The 21,030-nt window shown below is 38.7% G+C and overlaps 2 protein-coding genes across 11 annotated transcripts in view; one reads left to right on the top strand and one right to left on the bottom strand.

The window, feature by feature from the left end:
- The window catches only part of APAF1 (apoptotic peptidase activating factor 1), a 92,461-nt gene extending 90,782 nt beyond the window's left edge, over positions 1 to 1,679 (bottom strand). For 3 of the 8 annotated variants that reach the window (XR_010932536.1, XM_067697653.1, XM_067697654.1), the window contains exon 1: positions 289 to 723. The gene's annotated coding sequence lies outside the window, so the exon portion shown is untranslated. Of the gene's footprint in view, positions 1 to 288; positions 760 to 1,452 lie in introns of those variants that run through there. The other 5 variants (XM_067697647.1, XM_067697652.1, XM_067697651.1 and 2 more) reach the window with 4 other exon arrangements.
- On the top strand, positions 2 to 19,244 carry IKBIP (IKBKB interacting protein). Of its 3 annotated transcripts, none has more exons than XM_067697657.1 (4): positions 2 to 195; positions 1,128 to 1,348; positions 7,179 to 7,296; positions 11,663 to 14,117. In XM_067697657.1, the coding sequence occupies exons 2-4, from the start codon at positions 1,173 to 1,175 to the stop codon at positions 12,497 to 12,499; spliced, it is 1,131 nt and encodes a 376-aa protein (XP_067553758.1). In that variant the 5' UTR covers positions 2 to 195; positions 1,128 to 1,172; the 3' UTR covers positions 12,500 to 14,117. The 3 variants fall into 3 exon arrangements, with proteins under 3 accessions (XP_067553758.1, XP_067553757.1, XP_067553759.1); XM_067697656.1 differs by lacking the exon at positions 2 to 195 and adding an exon at positions 867 to 942; XM_067697658.1 differs by lacking the exons at positions 2 to 195; positions 11,663 to 14,117 and adding an exon at positions 18,330 to 19,244 and having other exon boundaries at positions 949 to 1,348.
- Positions 19,245 to 21,030: the final 1,786 nt, after the last annotated feature.

Raw genomic sequence — 21,030 nt, 5'->3', positions numbered from 1 at the left:
AGTTCACTTCCTGGTACAGTATCAGAATGATTAATAATAATTCCTTGACCCAGAATTCTGAGTCTCTAAAATCGACTACTGAACCTCCGAAGAACCGGGTTCGGGGAGAAAAGCGAGGCGCAAAGTTACCCAAACCTTCGCACCTGGGTCTTCACTGGGAAGAGAAGCCCTGAAGGGACAGACCGGAAAATCAAGGTAGGGGTGAGTGGAGGCAACGGGACTTCCAAAAGGAAATTTGGGGCTCGGGCCACAGCCCGGGGGCAGGTCGGGGCCTCACAGGTGTCTCACCTGGGCCTCCGCAGCCGGGGGGCTCCTGAAGACCCCCGGGAATCTCCGACCTGCGGAGGAGGCGTCACCCCCGCAGGCGGCCCACGCAGTCCCGGGGCGCCGAGGTGAGTATTCCAACCCAGACACAAAGGAAGGAGCGCCACTCGGACTGTCGTTCCTTCCCTCCCGCTGCGGCTGCACCCGGGCGGGAGCCCGGAGCCACTGCGGACGCCGCCGCGTCTACTTCAAGTCCTCGCGGGTCGCTGACAGCCCAGACGCCTCACCTCCGGCTCCCTCACCCCTTCTGCCCAGGAATAAAGCCAGCCTCTCCGCCTCAGGACCGTGGAGCAGTGAAAACCCGCCAGTCCGCCCCCCGGGACGACGCCGGCCCGCGCGTGCCAAGAAACACACCCGGAACCCCTCCAGGCGTCCGTCGCCGCGCGCGCTCTGGATCCGGCTAGTGCCCGCGCGCGCAGAAAAAAGCCTCCGCCGCACCAACTGGGGCGCGCCGCGCTCCAACGAAGGGCGGACCGAGGCGGCGGCGCGCTCGACGCGCGCTGCCCTGCCCCGCCCCGCCCCGCCCCCTCCCCCCCCCCCCCCCCCCCCCCGCCGCGTCCCGGCGGCTTGCAGACGGGTTTCTTCGCTTTTGCAGCGTTAACGCAGACGTTTGGGGAAGTAGGATTGCCGCTTACCCCAGCTGGAGGAACTAGAAAGCGGGTGGCTGGGAGACGCTGTGGAGCAGGAAGGATGGCCGGGAGAGGAAGGGGGCTGGTTTCTGGGCGGTGTCAAGTCTGAAATGGGGCGCGGTCACCGCCGAGCCTTCCCGCGGAGGCTGAGGAGGCCACGTCTCGCTACCCCAGGGTGAAGAGGCAGCCCCGGGTTTGTCATCCTCAGGACCTCCAGACATGTCTGAGGGGAAGAGCCGGAAGAGGTCGGCGCCCAAGGGAGCCCCAGCGGAGCCTGGGAAGCGAAGCGAGGACGGGAAGAGCCTCGAGGGTCGGGGCGGTGGAGGCGGGGGCTGGGCGGATCCCCGGACCGGCTTGAGCCTTCTGTCGCTGGGGACGTGCCTGGGCCTGGCCTGGTAAGTGGTCCGAGGCCGCCCGGGTGTCCGGCCTCCCGTGGTCGCCCTCTCTTCTCTGGGTCCCGCGTCTGCCCCGGCTCCGCCCGGCTCGGCGTCCCGCTAACCTCTAGCCGCCACGCTTGCGGCTTCTGTTCCTCATCATCGACCCCAGGGAAGGGACGGCCCAACCTTTATTTTAACTTTAGCTCGTTTCTCGTAATTTATTTTTGTACTGCTGGCGTGCCTCGATCGCCCAGCTGGAGCTGAGGCCAAGGTTTGGGAACGTCAACCATTAAGAAATGCAGATTCGGCCAAATTTCATTAAGCGCCTGTACAGGACAGAAGCTTTCCCGTTTTTAGAACCCGTTACTTCCTGTCCGCTGTGCATTTGGGACAAATTTGCCCCACCCTATAAATGCCTAGTGGCAACGTTTGCAACCTTAAAAGAATTCATTATGCTCTTAGAGCAACAAACGTGCATAATATAACGTTTTGGAAGATAGCTCTTATTTTGGTTATTGTGCATGCGTTAATAAGTCTGTTCCTAAGTTACAGACTGAGTTTTAGTATAACACTTTTGTTCACCTGAAACTAAAAACTTATAGTTTTTAAACCAAGCAAATAGCGATATATTGATGTCATAGGAAAGATGAATATTAAGAAATAACCTTAAAACCAACTTATTTTGTTTTCCTCAATCATATTCTTTAGGATTAACCTATTTCGTTTTAATAACAAGACTGACTCTTTAGAGTTCCCCTCCATTTTCACTGATTTTTGAAGTATTTAGAAGATAGCTATTTATCTTCAAGAATAATTGGATTCTAGAAGCAACCCTGGATGTCCTCTCATCTAGAACATTTTTTCCTTTTTTTTGGCTGCGTTGGGTCTTTGTTACTGCGCAGGCTTTCTCTAGTTGCGGTGAGCGGGGGCTACTCTTCATTGTGGTGCGCGGGCTTCTCATTTCCGTGGCTTCTCTTGTGGAGCACGGGCTTTAGGCACACGGGCTTCAGTAGTTGCGGCATGCGGGCTCAGTTGTTGTGGCTCACGGGCTCTAGAGCGCAGGCTCAGGAGTTGTGGCTCACGGGCTTAGTTGCTCCGTGGCATGTGGGATCTTGCCGGACCAGGGCTCGAACCCGTGTGTCCCCTGCATTGGCAGGCGGATTCTTAACCACTGCGCCACCAGGGAAGGTCTAGAACATTTTTGATGCTAGTAAATTTTGAAGTATACTTTACTGATGACTCATCCCCAGTCAGTCAGTCAATAAAAGATTTGTTACAATAAAGTGAAATGTTGATTATTAAATATTCTCTCCAAAAAGAGATAAATTGTTATTTTACTAATATATTTGTTTATGGAATATTTTTATCTTAAAAGAATAAATGTACAGAACTTACTGTTTTAAATAAACTGCTTTTATGTCTTATATTGCATGACCTTCAGGTAAATCAAAAACTTTGTGCTGGGAAAGTTATTCAGTACTAGAACTTAGTAGGCTAAAATATATATGTTGCTTCTTTCTAGAACCTAATACAACTGGTTTTAGTTACTGAATTTGTTAATTCTCATCCAAAGATTCATATTCATATGAGATAAATTACATCAGAAAATGCTCAACTTTTCAATAATTTAGTTACTGTCCTAGGAAAACACACTAACAGGAATCTATAAAGGAAAACAACTGTTGAAAAGCAGACACTTCAGCTCAGGAATTTACTGTTAGTGCCTGCAGTAAAGATACAAACAAGTTATATTCAAGTAGGAAGATTTTATTTGAACTGTGTCTTTGCAAAATAATAAAACAATGCTCAAAGATTATTTCTAAAATGGGCAGATTCAATGATTGTTATTAAATGACTGTTAATTGCTCTTGTGAAATCTTTTGCGACAAGAGTTGAAGTATAAATACTTTGGTCACAATAGCACATATGTATTCGTGGTAAATTTGGGAATTTTCTAAATAAAATGCGAACATTGGGCTTCCCTGGTGGCGCAGTGGTTGAGAGTCCGCCTGCCGATGTAGGGGACGCGGGTTCGTGCCCCGGTCCGGGAAGATCCCACATGCCGCGGAGCGGCTGGGCCCGTGAGCCATGGCCGCTGAGCCTGCGTGTCCGGAGCCTGTGCTCCGCAACGGGAGTGGCCACAACAGTCAGAGGCCCGCGTACCGCAAAAAAAAAGAAAATGCAAACATTTAGCATCTCAGCACACTGGAATTATAACTAAGCCACTGACATTTTTACCACTAGGATTAGCACCTAAAGATTGGTCTATCAAATCTTTATTGCATGCTATTGTACTGACATTGTTCTGGTTGTTAAAATACAAAATCGAATATATGTGCCTAAATACAGCTTAGGAGTACTCTAATTTTGTCTGATTAAGTTGGGGCAGAGATTTGAACCCTTGCACTGTCCGAGGTTGATTTCAAGGCATCACTATTTCAGTATCTTCAAACCAATAGTGTTTGGATCCTTGTTTGGAAAATAAACAGAGATAATGCAACAAAAGGGTGGTACTTGAACATCTCTCTATTAAACAAAGTCCTGATAATCATCTTCTGTCAGCCTGACAATAAGATGTTGGAGATAACAGTTGCCCAGAACTATAGGGCCTGAGTGTTGGTTTGCATACGTCATTTATAAACTCTTTAAGGAAATTTTCCATGTAAGAGATTGAAGACATTCTGCTTTCAAAAAGTTTTTAAAAGTTATGAAGGTACTAAACAAGACAAAACCTTAAAAGCTTATTACATAGAAATTTAGTCAACTAGAAGTTCCATTGTAAAACTTTTAAGTTTCTTCTGGAAATTTCAACAGATTTTTTAATTGCCTTTATAAAAGTTTGTCATAGCATTTGTGATAATTATATATCAGAAGTCAAAAGCTCTTTCAACCATCAGATAATTCAGGGGTTTTTTTCTCTATCTAATACAACTTTCTCTATAAATCGTTTATACAGTAAAATCTTGGCTAACCCCATTTTTCAGCTTTTGTTGTTAGTGGAGTTTAATCTGAAAGACAGTTATCCTTTAATTACCTTGATTTTTAAAAATGGAATATGGTCTGTATGTTCCTGAACTTTCAGTATTATGCTGAAAATGAAGTTGCTGTATGAAACATACAGCTAAATGGATACTGACTCTTTCTCATTACTAAGTTGAAACAGAGCCAGAGAAAAATCCTGTATATATAAATCCTCCATCAGCTGTCTGACATCTAGGCCTCCTAAAGGAGCTATGCAGAGACAATACTCCAAGGAACTGCATGGTTTATTCCCACAGGGCCCTGAATCTATATGAGTTCTCTGTAAACTGCAATGGATTATGAAGAAGTCGGGAAGATTCCCTTTGTAAAGCCTACACTAAGGTGGCCAATTAATCCAGGTGCTTTTCTCCTACATCCATACCTTCAAGATCTTTATCTATGATAGTGAAAAGAGGCCCCAAAACAGAGTAAGAGAATGCTTCTTTTCCTATTAGTGGGTCTCATCCATTCACTTCATCCTTTGTTTGCTATAAACCCAACCCTGGTTCAAAGTGTGACAGGCCTGGGGCTTCTATCAAGTGTTAAGTAGAAGGGAGCCCTGATCCATTTTACCACTCTAGGCTTGTCAGAGGGATGGGAAAAGCAACTGTGTAAAGCAATTCAAAAGAAAGGGCCAAGGTACGTAAAGAGAATAGTTGACGTTTTATGTTCAAGGCACTTTAAGAGCTTTATTAATATGAACCTGTTTAATCTCTGCAACACCCTATGAACTAAGTAGTTTTATCCCCACTTTGCAGATGAGGAAACTAGCAAAGGTAAGTTAAATAACTTGCCCAAGGTGCTTGTACAGCTAGTAAATGGCAGAGCCAAAGTTGCCTAGCTTCACATTCAACCAGTATGATATGCGGTCTACCTTTGATATTAATCCAAAAAGAGGCCAAGACCCTAGAAATAGAAATCCCTAATCCAGAATTGTTTATAATCCTTTCTTCTCCTAGAAGCTGTAGCCTTTAGCAGACCCTAATTGTTGTCTCATCTAAACGAAGGAAGATAGGGAGTAAGGAGGTCTTGAACTGCTCCTGTTAGAAAATGCCTCTGACTCATAAAAAGGAAACAAAGCACCTTGGGCATAATCTGGATGCCAGTTTCAAAAATTAATGTTTCACAATTGAAACCACCTTCTCTAGTGTACATTTTTGGCTTCTAGAAAAATCATTCTCTTCCTTAATGTTAAATGAGTTAATATTTATAATGCCCTTAGAATAGTGTCTGGCACTTGTAAGTGAAAATAAAACAAATGTATTTTAACTCAGCATCATACAGACCACTGTTGATTATTTTCATTACTAGCACTAAGTAAACTTTATACTTGTTTTTTCTTTTATGCACTATTCACATATAGAAATAGTGAATTTTATTTTTTTATTTTGGTGAGAAGCTAACCATGAAAAAAACTCTACAAATTATCATCAGAGATGGTCACTAATATGATACAGTTTTCTTCAAGCTTTTGCTTAATATTTGAATTTTGAAGAGAAGTGTGGAGATAACATTAAAAAGATTAAATAAAACAGAAAGTCCTGTAATTAATTTTTGTGGATCAACCTTCATAAGAAATCCCTCTTATAATAATGATTTTATTCTAAATGAACACACTGATCTATAGGATAAATCCATGAGGTTAACACTGGAGTAATGGATGATAAAACTAGTTCCTGAAATTAGACATTTCTTTAGACCGTCTTTCTCCTTCATCTCTGTCTGCTGGTCCCTAAAAGCCAAGAATGAAATAGCCAATCAGAAAAGAATTGTCTACACATCCTTCTTTGAAATTAGGATAATAGTGTTTTCTAATAACGAGAAGTTTTGTTTAAAAGTTCATATTAACACACAGGAGAAGTCAGTCTGTACTAATTATGTAACCTGGGCTTACTTAGTTCACTGTTATCTCATAGAATAAACATTAGCCATCATCAAAAGAAATTTATTTCATCCGACATTGTAAACATTTGTTTAAAATGCAAAAACTCCATTTTAGTTTTGGACAGTTTTATAAGCAACAGTTAGCCTAATGATATTTATGAGTTTGATTCAATCACCTCTCCGTTGAGTTTTGAATCTTTAAATGTTTTTCTTGCAGTGGAAGTCATTTTTACAATAAAGTGTCAACTTGTCGTTGTCATCTTGGCTAGGAGATTTGAAAATTTACAATATCTAAGTCACATCCCAAACCAATTAAGTCAGAATTTCTGTGGTAAGACCCAGGCATTACACTTTTTTAAAGCTGCCAGGTGAGGGTTTCCCTGGTGGCGCAGTGGTTAAGAATCCGCCTGCCAGTGTAGGGGACATGGGTTCGTGCCCGGATCCAGGAAGATCCCACAAGCCGCGGAGCAACTAAGCCCGTGCGCCACAACTACTGAGCCTGCGCTCTAGAGCCCGCGTGCCACAACTACTGAGCCTGTGTGCCACAACTACTGAAGCCTGCGCGCCTAGAGCCCGTGCTCCACAACAAGAGAAGCCACGACAGTGAGAAACCTGCGCACCGCAACGAAGAGTAGCCCCCGCTCGCCGCAACTAGAGAAAGCCCGGGCGAAGCAACGAAGACCCAACGCAGCCAAAAATATAAATAAATAAATGAATAAATTTTAAAAATTTAAAAAGTAAAGCTGCCAGGCGACTCCAATATGCAGTGAAGCTGTTGAACCACTGGACTGCATACTCACTCCTCCCTTCTTATAAAAGCTGCCACTACCTATACCAGAATTTATGTTGTCCTTACCAGAAGTGGGAATAAAATACTGCTTTAACATCCGAACTTAAATGGGTTTGAGTTAGGAAGTAGTGATTTTTTTTTCCCCTTTTTCAGGTTTGTATTTCAGCAGTCGGAGAAGTTTGCAAAGGTGGAAAACCAATACCAGTTACTGAAAATGGAAACCAACGAATTCCAAGGGCTTCAAAGTAAAATCAGTTTAATTTCAGAAAAGGTAATTATTAATTGGCATATTTGGGGAAATTTTACCGTTTTTCTTCCCCATTGCCACCCTTCTACCCCAGTTGATAAATTCTTTTTCCCTGCCTTTTAGACCATTACTACTTTAACTCTCACTGGTTTTCCTACTTCTTCACATTCTCCCTTTAATCCAACTTAGTCTTAGCTTACATTTCAAAAGGACAAGAATTTTCTAATATATGACAAATGTTATTGTTTAAAAAGACCAATATTGTCATATTGACGTGACCTCAATTTTCTATTTAAATATCAAGTATCTAGAGCACTGAAAATATTATTGATCTTTAGATATAAAATTAAAATAGGAGTAGCACTTTTTGCACTAAGATCCATCAGTTTTTTTTCTTTATTTCCACTTGGTAAGCATATATATTCATATGCATATAAGAATGACTAACCTAAAATAAATATTGATTTTTATTGACAAATGAAAATTAAAATCCATGTCTATCTTGTGTTTCTTCAAGCTGCAAATACAAGTGCATTACTACTGTGATTCTTAGAAATGTGAGACAGATAAAAAATTTTTAACTACCACATGTCTCAGGAGAAGGTCAGCTGCAACCAATAAGTCATCATGTGGGCCTTGTCTGGCTACCAGAGAGCAAGCTATCATTGGGAAACATGGCTTGTTTGTTCCTTTGTTCATCACTGAGCCTTTACTCAGTGATAAGGTAGAAAAGGATTTGTGCTCGGCCCCAGGGTAAGCAAAGATGTTGCAAAAATAGAAATGAAATAGAGGGCCGAAGTCCCTGCAGCCTGATGCACAGAATAAGCCTGTAGTCCCCAGGAAGATAAGAGTCATGGATTAAAATCATCCCTTACACATGCCAGTGAATTCCATGGAGGGTGAGTTTAGAGGCCTCTGGGAAGGTGCTGCAAGAGTTGGTATTTTGACCTAGGGCTCAGGTTGGAAACTGATTGTAGTTATCGAAAGCCCTCTAATCAGAGCAAACGTAATGACAGAAAAAATTCCAGGAGATAGAAACTTCATGTACTTAAATGCTATTGAAAACATATTTTGAAGAAAGATTTCTTTTTTAAATGAAAAATTTGGCAGCAATTAAAATGCTTTTAGTGAATCTCTGCCTTGCAAGCTTGGAACCCAGTAAGGAGGACAAAGATTTAACATATTATTAGAATTTGAAGTCAAATATTACAGGAGATTAGAGCCTGGCCTGTCGGCTATCACTCTCAGTATCTCTCCCCAGTAGCCCTCTAGTTTCCCTCTTCTAATATCTAATTACTCCTAAGCAGCTGTAAGGTGGAATACTGCCCTAAGGGGTTTTTTTTAATTTATTTATTTTTGGCTGCGTTGGGCGTTTGTTGCTGTGCGCAGGCTTTTCTCTAGTTGCTGCTAGTGGGGGCTACTCTTTGTTGTGGTGCGCGAGCTTCTCACTGTGGTGGCTTCTTGTTGCGGAGCTCAGGCTCTAGGCGAGTGGGCTTCAGTAGTTGTGGCACACGGGCTCAGTAGTTGTGTCTGGCGGGGTCTAGAGACAGGCTCAGTAGTTGTGGCTCACGGGCTTAGTTGCTCCGCGGCATGTGGGATCTTCCCAGACCAGGGCTCAAACCCGTGTCCCCTGCATTGGCAGGTGGATTCTCGACCACTGTGCCACCAGGGAAGTCTGTGTCCTAAATTTTTTGTATTAAATCTACAGTTTGGTAGACTGAGAATGTAAACCTAAGGGCTTCTCCATGCATAAATTTAAATATTCATTTTTTTCTTACTTTCCACTACATGGCCAATTTTATAATGGGCAATGTTTTTAATAAAACTCATGTAGATTACAAAAATGCTTTTGTAAGCAACAAGGATGTATTTTATGGCACAGGCAAATATAGCCATTTGTTTGCAATAACTTTAAATGGAGTATAATCTGTAAATCTATGTTGTACACTTGAAACTAATATGATTGTTAATCAACTATACTTCAATTAAAAGTAAATAAATAAATGCCTTTGAAGCAGATATTTAAAATATCATCCTAGGATCCAAGAAATATTGTCTTCACATAGTTCGTTCTCTCCCAGTCTGCCCTAGGAGTAGTTTAACAATAGCTGACTCTTTACAAAGCTGGCCCTAAAGGCCAGCTTAATGCAGTAGGAGGGGAAAACAACTAGACATGGGCTCTCATCATAACTGTGTGACTTTGGAAAAATCACTTTAACTTCTCTTGGCCTCTATTTCATCATTTATTAAATGAGAATATCAAGATTTGTGTAAGGATCAGATGAGATACAATATATATGCAAGCTCTTTGAAAACTTCCAAGCAGTAATAAATTTAAGATATTAACTTTTGTAAAAAATGAAAAACTATTAGACTATAATGGCAGCCCATAAATGCTAGCTATTGTGGTGTGCTAGTCACTTATTGTTTGCAGATTAAGTCTTGAGACCTTTGTTATCCTGAAAAGTTGATCTTATAATTGGAGTCTCCTGGGTTATACTGCCTCCAGGTTATAGTGATGCTCTGGTGAACAGCCTAAACAAGGAATTACCTTGGATTAAGATAAGCTTGTCTCTGCAAGATGCTGCTAATAAGACAACTAAACATAACACTATTACCAATGTACAAGTATTTCTCATAGTTGGTGTTTTTAAAGGAGATTGTATTATAGCTACATGTATACATTAAAAATAATTTTTAAACAAGGTTTCAGAGTGATACTGTTATGCATTGTTCCCAGCTATCACCTGGAACTGCTTCAGGTCCTGATTGGGGTGGACCCAGGAGGCTTCTGGCCATTCTTCTTCCTAAATATCAAGAAACATGTTCTTTATACCCTGAGATACGGGGACTACAAAAAGGCATAAAACATGGTCTCTTCCCCTAAGGAATTTAGAAGCTCTCATAGCTTCTCCTGGCTAATTCATCAGTATAGGGACTATACTGTATCTTTGTTTTTATATCCAGTGTCTAGCACAAGGTCTGGCACAGAGCGAACACTCAAGAATTCTTGAATTATATGCGCTAAATGCCAAATAAGTGGCAAATATGTAATATGATAGATTCTACAGGAGTTCAGGCTCTCATGGCTAGGGTCATGGAAGAATGCTGCACTGAAAACCTGAGACCTGGTCTGAGCCTTGAAGGAAGGACAGAACTTAGCTAGACAAAGAAGGCAGGCTAACATATAGAGAAGTTATGGAATTTGGGACTTCCTCCTAGAAGTGTTAGGAAACGTTAAGGGGTTTTTAATGTTCTACCATGGTGTACATAGCAGTTTTTAAAACTTCAAATCTGGCTGTAGTGTGTAGGATGATTTAGAGGAAGTAACTAGAAGTAGCTGTTAGATAATATTTCTATAGTATTTTCCTTGATCATCGAAGTTCGGTTTGGATGCCCTATGTAAGTGCTTCCATAGCTTTCCCTGTCACAGCGCATGTAGACTTCGCTTTCTCTCCAAGTAAACTAAGCTGCTTAAGGGCAGAACTGTGTCTTGTACAGTATTATGTCTTCAACATAATGCTGCAAACATTTGATAAATTAACGATCATTTCTAGGCCTTCCTATAGTCTCTAAGGCTGTTATCTTTGTGTGAGTATAGGCTAAGAAAGAGGTCCACACCCTGGTCCTTCTATATTCTAGACTTAGGAGATGCTAGGAGCTTACCATAATTTATAGATACTTAGAACACTTTACTGTTTGACATCAGTTGTCTCTGTAAACTGATTTTTTATTCACTTTTTGCCTTTGTGATAGTTATAAGATCTGATTCTGGTACCTTTTCTGCAAGAGGTCAGTCAACAAATTTTTTTTTTCAGGCAGAAAGTCTTCCAGAATCATAGAACTTAGGAAAGTTAACAAATTTTATAACTAAGTCAGTTTCTAAAAAGCCAAATAACTATTAAAATGACAACTAAGTTGCTTTCCATTGGAATAAAAAAAGAAGGAAATGTGATATACTTCAGGCTTCTTTAACAATATTTTTCTTTTGAATATCCCTCCATGAAAATGCACAAATATTTAGGATTATAAGTTCAGGTGTATACAGTTGGCCCTCTGTATCTGTGGGTTCCCCATCCAAATATTACATGAGGGACTTGAGCACCCATGGATTTTGGTATCCACAGGAATACCAGTGCCCCACAGGTGGATACCTAGGGATGAGGGACAACCATATTTTTCTACCATAGTGCTAATCTATTAAATGTGTTTAAAACATATTTTTAACAGCTTAAATATGTAACAATTGTTTTTGTCTGTATGATTCTTATGTATTTGGATATTTTAGACATCTTCAGAATTTGAACTTGGCAAGTGATTGTTAAAGTATGTTTCCCTAATATAAAAGTTATTAAGTAGCCTTGGGAATTGTTTTGTGTTATAAATGCAGCTTGCAGCTACTGAAAGTATCCTGCAGGAAGCTACATCATCCATGTCTTTGGTGACCCAGTTTGAGCAGGAAGTATCCAGCCTCCAAAGTATCATGCATGACATTCAGAATAGTGAAGAGATGCTCACTCAAAAGATGCAAAGCCTTAATGAGAAATTCCAGAACGTTACAGATTTCTGGAAGAGAAGCCTAGAAGAAATGAATGTTAATACAGACATTTTCAAATCAGAATCAAAACATATACATTCTCAAGTTACTGTCCAAATTAACTCAGCTGAACAAGAAATAAAATTGCTCACTGAAAGGCTAAAAGATTTGGAAGATAGCACACTAAGAAATATTAGAACTATAAAAAGACAAGAAGAAGAGGATCTTCTGCGAGTAGAGGAGCAGCTTGGCTCCGACACAGAAGCACTTGAAAAGTTAGAGGAGGAACAGCATGCTCTCTTTGCCAGAGATGAAGACCTGACTAATAAACTTTCCAGCTACGAACCCAAAGCTGAAGAATGCAAGACACATTTGCCAACAATTGAAAGTGCTATTCGCTCTGTTCTCAGAGTCTCTCAGGATCTGATAGGGACAGAAAAGAAGATGGAAGACTTGACTCTTCAGATGTTTAATATGGAAGATGATATGCTGAAAGCAGTATCTGAAATAATGGAGATGCAGAAAACCCTTGAAGGAATTCAGTATGATAATAGCATATTAAAGATGCAGAATGAACTGGATGTTCTAAAAGGAAAAGTTCATGATTTTATAGTATATTCAAGTACAAGAGAAAAGGGGACTCCAGAAGAATATAATCTAGAAAATAAAGGAATTGATAGTGATTTTTGAATGCACTACATTTATCCTGATGAACCACATTATTATACATAACCTGATTAGTTCCATGCTTTTGAGTTATTTTGATATGCCTCACTTTACCCTACATTATTGGAAAATAAGTGAGGTGTCCACACAAATGTGTTATCCAGAGAGTCAAAGCTTATCTTTTTAAGCAATAAAACTTATTTCATTTTCACCATTTTAAATAGAAACATTTCTAAAATATATATTTCTCTACTTTTTTGAAGCAATATACTTAATATTTTTAAATGTTTTTCTAATAATTAATGGACATTATTGTGAATTTCATCTGTCATATTGGACCCAAATATATTAATGTCCCTAGGAGCTATTGAGGGGTGTTTACCTCCTCACTCAACCCCAGTTTGCTATTTTTCAAACCTTCTGTCTATTTCTTATACCTTTTCTGTCACCTGAAAAAGTGACCCACTGACCTGATCTTACTGTCAGGTTGATCAGTAATGTTTTCACCTCAGCCAGTTTTTCATTTCCTTCGCAATTTACTGCAGGCTAAGAATCCAGACAACCAAGTTTATAGGAATTTTGTCTAAAATAAAAGATAACATGCCTGAGGGAGAGCCTGGAATGCTTTGCTATGAATTAATATGCACTTTTTGAAAACTATGGAGACTGGGAAACATTTTTACTTTTTGTTAAGGTTCTAAACTGTTATAGATACTTGTAAGAAATTTTTTTAAAGAGTAAATGTGTTCTTTTTGAAAGTTTTCCGTATGAATTAAGTGTGCATCCTGTGAAGTATGGACTTTGGGAATATCTTTGTATACCTGGGCGTTTTTTGCTTTGTTTTTTTTTAAGGTTCTAACTGTGTTACAGACTCTTGTGTTTGCTAGGTACATGATCTCTAGATAAATTTTCTACTTACAATAAAAATACACTAATAAGCCTGTGGCCTATTTTAAAGAAGAAAAAGCAGCATAATGAGATATGATGTGATAATTATGGTAACTAAAATATGTCATTATTTTAGAGTCCCCAAACTAATTACCCAACCAAATTTGTTTTACATAGTGATTTTATTTTACACAAAATTATAAAATAGAGTCACAAAGAATAAGACATGGACATATTGAGATGAAATTAAGGGGAGGTCTAGACAGATTTTTGCAATAATGATAATCGGAAATGTGCAAGTTTGGGGAAGCGCATAACACTTTTATTGGTAAACTGATGTATCAAGGGTGTCCAAGGTTGGTGTTGAAAAAACTGAGTTAACTGCATTTGAAAGTACTGTTCTAACAACATGTTTCTTCTTGCCAATAACCAACTATAGTCCCAGTTTTATAATGCAATTTTAGTGGAATTAAACACAAAGAACTTGAAAGAAGTCAGTTACAAAAGATAGTTGTGGTCAGGTGGTTTTATCATGTAAATCTGTACATTTTTTGAAAAATCCCAAATGAGTTCTGCTTTGGGGTTAGGAAGGCCTATGGTAGACAGCCGTGGGTCATAGGCACAGCATTAATTTCTAGAATATTAACATTAAATTTCTTGACTTCTGAATATCTAAGTTCTTGTCTGTGTGAACTAACAAAATTGTATATGTTTGCTTTTATTTGCATGCTAATAAAATAGATTATAAAATTAACTGGAACTTTGTCGTTTCAACCTCCATCCTGCCAGGGCATATGTGATCTCTTGTACTCTTTACTTTTATTTATTTATTTATTTATTTATTGGTGTGTCACCAGATTTGACACATCATTATTATTAACTACGGTATGTACCATAGTAATGGTTACAGAAAATAAATGGAAATAAGGTGGCCACTGTGCTCTATAGTGACAATTACAAGGGAAACAAAAACTGCCCTTCTACAAGTATTTCATGAGAAAATATTGTGTACATGTATATACACATGTATATATTCCTTTATTCAGGGGTTTTCCTATAAAAAATTGTCACTAGAGAGATTTAGATGTACCTAGTTTGTCTTCCTCTGTTTCTTAAATTCATTTATTTAACAAAGATACTTGAAATTTCAAAAACCTTCCTGTGTATCAAATATTAAATTACATTGTTAGTTTTCCCTTTAAGGAAGATTACCATATCCTAAGACACATTTTTGTATCTTTGTAATTAATAATAAATTTTACATTAAGTTTCTGATAGAGAGTAGTGTCCATTTTTTTAATTAGCCATATAAATCACTTTTACAAAACAAACACCTAATTTTCTTAACCCTCCAATGTAAAGTTGAAAAGTATATTTGTAGTAATATTTCCTTAAATTTTGCCTAAAGATGAGAAGCTGTTGACTAAGTGTATTTTTATATTTTATAATGAAAAATGTTGATTTATTAGCCTGCATGGATTGATAGAAAACTAAATTTGTAAGATACAAAGTTAATGGCTTTTTTTTTTTTTTTTTTTTTTTTGGCTGCACCATGCGGCTTGCAGAATCTTAGTTCCCGGACCAGGGATTGAACCCACACCCTTGGCAGTGAAAGCATGAAGTCCTAACCACTGGACCGCCAGGGAATCTCCAATGGCATTATTTTAATTTTAATCTAATTGTAGGTCTTTGTGTGAATCTATAATCTTGGCCAAAGATTAACATGATGTCATATTCACCAAACATAATTTTTAATGCATTTCTCTGTAGATTTACCTCATATTTGCACAGTTGGCAAAAGCTCTGCAAATTCACCCAGTATCTGTGTCGCTTCAGCTATGAACTACTAATTTAACACAAATCAAAATGCTCCATCCCAGCTTTACAGAGCAGGGAAGGATAGAACCGACATTTTGGAGCCTATTATGTGTCACACTGCTAGGAGGCCTACATTCGTCATCATCCTAACAGCTCCATGTATTGAGTATGTATCTACCCTGTCCCAGTCATTGTGCTAGGCACTTTGCATGTTATCTGTTATCACAGATTCTCACCACAGCTTTGCTAGCTATGAGACCCCTTTTACAAATGAGGAAATTGAGGTTCAGCAAGATTAGGAATCTTACAATCACACTGCTGAGTCTGTCCAATTCCAGAGGCCACTGACCTCCCACTATACAGTGCAACCTGCTGCTGTTCAACCAGGGAGGGAAAAAAAAAAATCACAAGAAATCAGCTGTCAGTAGAACTATCTTGAGAATTCAGAAAGCTATAATCCAGTCAAATGCGCCCACTACTATGTTGCCATTAAACTAGACTATAAGTCCCTCAAAAGTTGTAACTGTGACCTAAAATTATTTGGGCCTTGGGCATAAGAAAGAATCAATAAATGTTTAGGGAAGAGTGAGAAAGCAGTGGAGGAGAAAAAAACCCTAGACTGGAATCTTCTAATCTAGGCTTTGCCACTGACTCTGTGTTCTTGGGCACTTTATTTTGGGGCTCAGTTTTTTAATTTGTAAAATGAAGGAATTGTACCAAATAATTTCTAAAATCTCTCCTGGCTTTAAGTGGTTTTAAACTTTAGAGATCAATAAAATTTCCAGGTCCCTTAGTACAGTCCAAAGATCCTTTAGCAAAGTTTCTGGAAGGCTGATTGGACCCACAAATCATTCCCTTGACTCACGTTGTTCTGCTTGTAGATCCAGACAACATTTAACATTGCAGGGCAGCATCTAGCTTAGTACCTTGCTCATATGATAGGAACAGGAATATTAGTAAGTATTCAAATTACTGGGTGAATCTTTCAAGCTACCAATAGACTCCAACTCTTCTGTTCATCTTAAGCAAATAGCTTAAACAAGCCATTATGTAATCTTTAAACATAATTCAGTGAAACAATTTCTAGGCTATTCCTATACTGTATTGAGTTTCTATTTTAGTGAAGACTAATAGAAGTTAGTAATAAATTGCTTTTATAGCCTACCAAGTGTGACAAAGAGGCTTACTAACAGTTTCTTAATGATCTTATACTTCTAAGAATAAATTTAGCCCTTTCTGAGATGTCTTGTTTAATGCTGTTAAGCTATCTCAACTCTACCAGATTAGATACATTAATAAATGATAACCTAGTAATGAAATAGATGAAAGTAAGCCCTCTCCTTTCACCTTTGAAAATCTTTCAGCAAATAAAATTTATTGCAAAACTTTCCCGTAAAAAATAAAATTTAAGGTTTTGCACTCACTGCTTGATTTCCTTCCTATTTGTGCACAGTAAACGTTGTTGAATCAAGATGGTTTTGATTATTAGTAGAAAGCTATAGACAATCTCCACTTTAAAACAATGCTTTCCGGGCTTCCCTAGCGGCGCAGTGGTTGAGAGTCCGCCTGCCGATGCACGGGACACGGGTTCGTGCCCCGGTCCGGGAGGATCCCACGTGCCGCGGAGCGGCTGGGCCCGTGAGCCATGGCAGCTGAGCCTGCGCGTCCGGGACCTGTGCTCCGCAACGGGAGAGGCCACAACAGTGAGAGGCCCGCGTACCGCAAAAAAATAAAAATAAATAAATAAAACAATGCTTTCCTAGAAAACAAGCTGAAAGTTAAATGTGCAAAGTGGAACAACTGACTTACATGTTATAAATGGGATTTCTTTTTTCAGTGTAATCACAATGTATATCTGTGTTACAACACAGGCTTTGACAATATATTTTACATTTGTTCTTTAATTTTTTTTCTTCATAGTTTAGCATACAGCACACAGGCTTAAGTTAATCTTCTGATTGAAACTTAATTGAAACCTGACAATTCCTATGTGTTTTATTTTTTTTAATTAAATAAATTTGACATATAACATTGTGTAAATTTAAAGTGTACAACATGATACTGTGATACATTGATATATTCAGCCTTGAGAAAGGATATCCTGCCATTTGTGACAACATGGATAGACCTCATGCATGTATGTTTTAATTTTCAATTTTGTATTGTTTATGATACTTACCCATCTTATCACTATAATCAACACTTTAATATTCCCCTTTCCCTCTTAACTTTATTAACTGATGGTACAATGCAATAAAAATTCAAATATTAAAAATACAATAAAATAACTCAATTTCCCCAAAACTGCTATATAAACACACATACACATGCACACAACAAAAATAACAACTTGAAATGTTGCCAGGCAGTTGTGTGGCTCAAAATGTTCATCAGCTGATTTGTCCAAGTTAAATCAAAACAATTTAGAGACATCAGTATTCAATGGATGCTGGGGAAGGAGGATGGCATTGAAACATCCAAAAGTTGAGAATCACTTGTATTTGGAATCTTGGAATTTTAAAACCTTGGAGATAGTGCTTTGTTTGTTTGTTGTTTTGTTTTTTACATATCTATCATCTCTATTAAACTACTGAACTGAGTTGAAGCCACAACCGAAGCTGTACTCATCTTTATGTTCCTCAGACTTCACATGCCTGACAACACACTAGGAACTTAAGGATTACTAATTGAATGGAATTAGTTCAATACCCCAGGAAAGTATTCATAAAAGTAATAGGACAATAAAGTCCCTTCATTCTAGCACTTGTACCTACAAACAAACTTGCATTTCAGAAGTCATGTTGTCTTGTTTGACCCCCCCAAATTTAGCGAAACTCATCTAGAGGGGGCTTCCTCCTCCCTTCTCCAGCAACAGAAGGTACATCATTTCCCCTCATTTAGCTCATTTTGTCACCATGCAGAGGACTGGTGGTGCCAAAATAACTGGAAAATGCCATTTGCAGTCACATGAAATTTCCTCAATGTTTCCCTTCCTATTCATTAGCAATACACTTGATGCATCTTTTACCAAATGCTTTCCAGAAGAGCAGTAACTTTATAGTTTAAAATAACACCTAAAATTTAAGTTGAATTTTAAATGTTAAGCTTTTACTCAATTTAATTATTCTGGTACTATATTTTCTTACAGTGTCAGAAGTCTGAAGCTATCATAGAACAATTGAAGTCTTTTCAAATAATTACTCATCTAAAGCGTCTACAGGAGGAGATTTATGAAGTGAAAACTTGGTCCAACAGAATAACTGAAAAGCAGGATATATTGAACAACAATTTGACCACTGTTTCTGAAGATGTTACAAAAGTAGACCAAAGTACAACTTCCATGGCAAAAGATGTCGGTCTCAAGATTACAACTGTAAAAACAGATATGCGACGTATTTCAGGTGTAGTAACTGATGTAACATCATTGACAGATTCTGTTCAAGAACTAGAAAATAAAATAGAAAAAGTAGAAAAACATACAGTAAAAAACATAGGTGATCTTCTTTCAAGTAGCATTGACCGAACAACAATGCTCCGAAAGACAGCATCTGACAATTCACAAAGAATTAACTCTGTTAAGAAGATACTTTCTGAGCTACAGAGTGATTTCAGCAAGCACACAGATAGATTTTTAAGCTTAGAAAGTGACAGAGCTAAAGTTCTGAAGACAGTGACTTTTGCAAATGATCTAAAACCAAAGGTGTATAATCTAAAGAAGGACTTTTCCCGCTTGGAACCCTTGGTAAATGATTTAACAGTACGCATTGGGAGATTGGTTACTGACTTACTACAAAGAGAGAAAGAAATTGCTTTCTTAAAAGAGAAAATATCTAACTTAACAATAGTGCGAGCTGAGATTAAGGATATGAAAGATGAAATAAAACACATTTCAGATATGGATTAGCTTGAAATTATTTAGATTAGACTGAAGAAACTTTTTAATGGGACCTCTGTCATGTTATAAAAAGACTGACAAGTCAGAAATAATGAAATTTTGGAGTAAATACTATTTTGTATTTGATTCTATTTTGTACAGTAAAAATAAAAGTTTTTGAAGGACTGAGCACTGGATTTTCCAAAATAAATATGCTCAAATGTATTTAAAACTTTATATAAAACATGTTTGCAACTTTATATAGTAAGAACCTTATGCATCCCCCTTACATATACATGCATATGTTCACACGCACATGCGCACATGCACACACACATACACACTCAGGGTCTGCCAGTCTAGCGCTGGGAAATCTAGATGGGGCAGGATCTGAATCCCCACTTGCCCTCACTAACTGCCAAGGAGCATAGTATGTGTGGTTGGGGCCCAGCTGAAGAACTGCCCATCAGGATCAGGGCTGTAACATATATTATCCATTTAGAGTAAGAGAAACTAGAAAGGTCACAACCAGGGAGCTGCAGGAAAAGAATCATGTAAGAATTCCTGGGTCCTTTATGGCTTTAGGAAACAGGGAAAGGTCACCTAAAATGAGGTAGGGAAGTGGCATCTAGAGCAGGGTTTGCGGGGTGGGGGGCAGCACAGATTGCAGGGGGCTTGCCAAGCCTCAGATGGAGGCTGCCCCAAAGCAGCACAACTCATGTGTGGTGTTGATGTGACCAGAAGCAGCCAAAGCAAAGAAGTTCTAACATTTAAAACAGCATCACATTAGCAATTCCACTTATATAAAATTCTAGAAAATCCAATCTCATATGTAGGGGCAGAAAATGAATCAGTGGTTGCCTGGGAAGTATAACTTTTAAAGAAGCACAAAGAAATCTTGAGAGGTGAAGGATGTTTATTATGTTGATTGTCTTGATGGTTTCACGGGTATAGACTTGTGTCAAACTCATCAAATTGTACTCTTTAAATATGTGCAGTTTATTGTACATCAATTATTCCTCAATAAAGTCATTTAAAAAGTACAATAATCTAAAAAAAAAACCCACCCACAAACATTAGCCCTAGTTTCAAATGCCTAGCATCAACAGTATCCAGGTGCATAGAACTAGTTACCTCAAAAAGAAGAGTTTATGAATTTTTTTCTTCCGGTTTTACTGAGATGTAATCGACATACAGCACTGTAGAAGTTTAAGGTGTGCAACATCATAATTTGACTTACATACATCATGCAGTGATTATCACAATAAGTTTAGTGAACATCCATCATCTCCTATAGATACAAAATGAAAGAAATAGAAAATACATATTTTTCTTTGTGATGAGAACTCAGGATTTACTTTTTTTTTTTTTAGGATTTACTCTTAACCTTCATATAAAACATACACCAGTGTTAATTATATTTATCATGTTGTATATTATATCCCTAGTATTTCTTTATCTTGTAAATTTGTACCTTTTGACTACCTAATCCAATCCCTCTCCCCCACCCCCCACCTCTGATAACCACAAATCTGATCTCTTTTTCTATGAATTTGTTTGTTTGTCTGTTTTTGAAGTATAACTGACCTGCAACACTACAACACTACATTAGTTTCAGGTACACAACATAGTGATTTGATTTTTTTTTTGTCACACCAAGTGGCTTGCAGGATAGTTCCCCCACCAGCGACTGAACCCAGGCACTCGGCAGTGAAATCGCAGAGTCCTTACCACTGGACCGCCAGGGAATTTTCACTGATTTGATATTTTTATACATTTCAAAATGAATGATCACCATGGTAAGTCTAGTTGCTTCTGTCACCATGAAAATATATTACATAATTATTAACTCTATTCCCCACACTACATTTCATCCCCATGACTCATTTATTTTGTAACTGGAAGTTTGTACCTCTTAATCTCCCCACCTATTTCTCTCCCCTCCCACCCCCCTCCGCTCTGGCAACCACCTGTT

This window comes from Pseudorca crassidens, chromosome 11 (assembly GCF_039906515.1).
Source record: "Pseudorca crassidens isolate mPseCra1 chromosome 11, mPseCra1.hap1, whole genome shotgun sequence".
Lineage (NCBI taxonomy): Eukaryota > Metazoa > Chordata > Mammalia > Artiodactyla > Delphinidae > Pseudorca > Pseudorca crassidens.
This window is presented reverse-complemented; position numbering and strand designations above follow the sequence as displayed.

Coding starts and splice junctions, on each gene's coding strand:
- IKBIP (XM_067697657.1), top strand. CDS start 1,173: ATGTCTGAGGGGAAGAGCCGGAAGAGGTCGGCGCCCAAGGGAGCCCCA. Junction 1,349..7,178: donor ACGTGCCTGGGCCTGGCCTG/GTAAGTGGTCCG, acceptor CCCCTTTTTCAG/GTTTGTATTTCAGCAGTCGG. Junction 7,297..11,662: donor TCAGTTTAATTTCAGAAAAG/GTAATTATTAAT, acceptor TTATAAATGCAG/CTTGCAGCTACTGAAAGTAT.